The sequence below is a fragment of the Nicotiana sylvestris genome, chromosome 4 (genome assembly GCF_000393655.2).
Source record: "Nicotiana sylvestris chromosome 4, ASM39365v2, whole genome shotgun sequence".
Classification (NCBI taxonomy): domain Eukaryota; kingdom Viridiplantae; phylum Streptophyta; class Magnoliopsida; order Solanales; family Solanaceae; genus Nicotiana; species Nicotiana sylvestris.
In genome coordinates, this window is record NC_091060.1 from 72,311,871 (window position 1) to 72,315,213 (window position 3,343).

General features: G+C 42.9%; 1 protein-coding gene across 1 annotated transcript; it reads right to left on the minus strand.

The window, feature by feature from the left end:
* Positions 1–530: 530 nt before the first annotated feature.
* On the minus strand, positions 531–3,323 carry LOC104222686 (subtilisin-like protease SBT1.5). Its single transcript, XM_009773954.2, has one exon. The coding sequence runs from the start codon at positions 3,119–3,121 to the stop codon at positions 722–724; it is 2,400 nt and encodes a 799-aa protein (XP_009772256.1). The 5' UTR covers positions 3,122–3,323; the 3' UTR covers positions 531–721.
* Positions 3,324–3,343: the final 20 nt, after the last annotated feature.

Genomic DNA, 3,343 nt, shown 5'->3' on the forward strand with positions numbered 1-3,343 from the left:
AGGGCAGTGATATTCGTACCTAACTGGATATCATGACGCATATCTCGCCCGATGTCGGTTACAGATCAGTAATTAACGAGAAAGGGAGATTTTTACCGTTTTTAGACTTGTACTAGGGATGGAACACTCCTACTATATAAAGGGGAAGTTTTTCTTTGATAGACACATTGTAACACGTAAAACAAGGCAATACAAATTCATTTTCTGCTTTCTAGCTATTAAAGAGTTCTTACTTTATTGTTGTTCTTCATTCACAATTGGCTTCGAACCAAGGGTCCGATCGAGGGCTAAACTACTGTTCAACCTAAGTTCGAGCCGGGCCGTAATACTACAATTGGTTTGATTATTCATTTTATCTTTAATTCGTTTATCTAATATTCTTGATTATTTGTATTGGATATGTCCACATGTTCTTAAAACCGCAATTTAATTGTTATCCGTTTTAAGGGTAAATCGTAATAAAAAGTAAGAACAAAGATTCAAGTAAAATTTTAGCTACAGAATACATGTACTAAAACAAATAAATCAACACACATAACATAGATGATCTGTAAACACGGGAACACGGTAACTACATTATCTGATAACTTCATATCATACGTCAAGTAATCGATTCATCTTTCATGCTTCCTACCTTATTTTGTTTCCTCTCTTGCTCATGAGGTGGATAGTAATTCATTATTTAAGAATCATCATAATGGTAGCCATTGATGTCATGGTTTCATAAACCTTGTTTCCAAACAACAACAAGAGGGGAAACCACTTGGTGTTTCCCGTCTGTCCAATTCAACATGCCCACCTCTACCAGCGAGCTTAGAGTTGTCACCGCCAAATTCTCAGCCTTAATGCGAACCACATAACTTTGTCTCTGACCCCTTTCTCTGAAATCTATTTTGGTTGGTGTTACAGTTACAGTCGCACCTTTAGGATTTGTCACCAATACTGTGTAAGTTGATGGAGCCTCACCAATATGTGTCACAGTCCTTGTCAGTTGTACAATTCCCATACCTGGTGCTTCAGTCGAATCAATAACCACTGAGATTGCCGGATAATTAAAATCCCACGGCTTATGATGCTTCCCCATGCACCTCCATGGTCTCCTAGCAATCTGTCTAATATCCCTACCACTATAATTAGATGCACATAAAAAGTTCAAATAATCATCGATTGTTATGTCATAAACCAATCCAGGATCAACGGCTTTTTCGGGATCCACATGTCCTGCACCCATGTCCAACACCGTTGAAACGTTATAGGATTTTTCATCTAGCAACATCTTGCCTTGTTGATCTTGGGTGTATGCTGTTGTCATGAGAGCTGAGCGAATCATTGCTGGTGACCAGTCCGGGTGCGCTCCTTTGAGTAAAGCCGCTAAACCAGACACGTGCGGACAAGACATAGATGTTCCCGATTCAATATTAAACTGAGTGCGTCGCGTGTCAGATGACAGCTCAGTCGGTGCCACACCATCCGGCCAAGCAGCTAAGATATTCACTCCAGGCGCAATGACATCAGGCTTGAGAACGAAAATAGACTCCGCGTTAGGTCCTCTAGAGGAGAAAGATGCAACTACGGGTGCCGGTTTTACCCCAAGTTGAGTTCCGTAGAAAGCCATAGTCGCTGTTGGATTGTTGTTGGAGTTGATGTAATCACGAATGATGTTACCAGCTGACTCGGTAACCCCGAGTCCAGGAATCAAGTGTGCATCTGCAATTAGGCCTTCTCCCATGGGTGCTACATTTGCTACAATGACCCCAGCACCACCGGCTTCATTCACGACCTCTCCTTTTGCTACCCTTGGAGTGCCACCACGATCGCAAACCACAATCTTCCCGTGCACACGCTCTTTATCTAGTGAATCGGGCATGCATGATGCTGCAGAGAAGCTACTAGAATGTCTAGCACCATTTCTTATACCAACTGAAACATTCCCACCATATACTAATGGCAACTGTTTGTCAGGCAAAGGATCACCACTATACAATGATGCGCCAGTGATTCTCTTGCCATTTCCTAGGACAAGATCAGCAGGGAACTTTCTATCAATAGTACTAGCACCCACGGTTGTAATCCATGGAGCTACATTCGTCACCGTCATTGGCCTTGGACCTTCGTTACCTGCTGAAGCGGAGACAAGAATACCTTTCTCCATTGCTCCGAAAGATCCAATCGCTATGGGATCAAGATTGTAAGGAACAGCACCGCCACCGATAGATATTGAAATAACGTTGACGCCATCATCCACAGCTTTATCAAATGCTGCTAAGATGTCGGAATCCATACAACCCCTTTTCCAGCAAACCTTGTACGCAGCAATTCGAGCCTTGGGTGCTATACCGACAGCAATCCCTTTAGCGAATCCCAGTAAAGAAGCATCCTCAACGGCTCTGCCAGCTGCAATGGAGGCCGTGTGTGTTCCATGACCGTCGCTGTCTCTAGCGGACTTTATGTCGGTAGAGGAATTCATAATCCTCCCAATTCTCGCCTCATAGCCTGCTGTAAAGTATCGAGCTCCAATAATCTTTTTATTGCAATTGGCTTTTGTAAAATCTTGCCCTTGTGTACACTCCCCTTTCCAAAATGATGGAACTGGTCCCATGCCTTTGTCATGAAAACTTAGTCGTTCTGGCCATATACCGGTATCAAGTACACCGATAACAACGTTAGAACCCGAGTCAGACTCGGATACAAGATTAGCTGGAGCAGAAGCTGATGAATCCAACCCCAGAAAGTGAGGTGAGCGAGTGGTATGAAGTTGGCGAAGTCCGTCGGGTAAAACTGAGAGAACCCCTCGGCGATTTGCCAGTTCTTGGGCCTCTTCTGCAGTGAGTCTTGCCGAGAAGCCATCGAAAACAGTTTTGTACACATGAAGGAACTCCAGATCAGTGGTTTCTACTTGGATGCTGTTGGATTTTGCAGAGTTAAGAGGATTCGAACTTAGGCTTCTAAGGGTGGAACCATACCAGTGCTCAATATCAGAAAAAGCAGATGGTTTCATATCATTTTGAACTCTAATAATGTAGGACTGCTTGTTTCCAGAGATTATATTAGCATCAGTGAGTGTTAAGAAGAGAGAACAAGTAAGAAAGAGAGAAGCTTGAAGAGAGTGGCATCGACCCATTTAGGAAAGAAGTGACAGTTTCTATACTTGGGTACGTATATATCCCTATACTTGTAGAAGAGTTCGGAGAAAAAGACAAGAGTTGGAAATTGAAATTGAAACGCCTAATGCCTGCGAGCTTAGCATGACGAAAGAGAAGGCGAAAAGCATGATCTTTTTGTGGTAACCAAAATTTCGCTTTACATGCTTTCTTGTCACCGAAGTGGACGGTCTTTATAAATT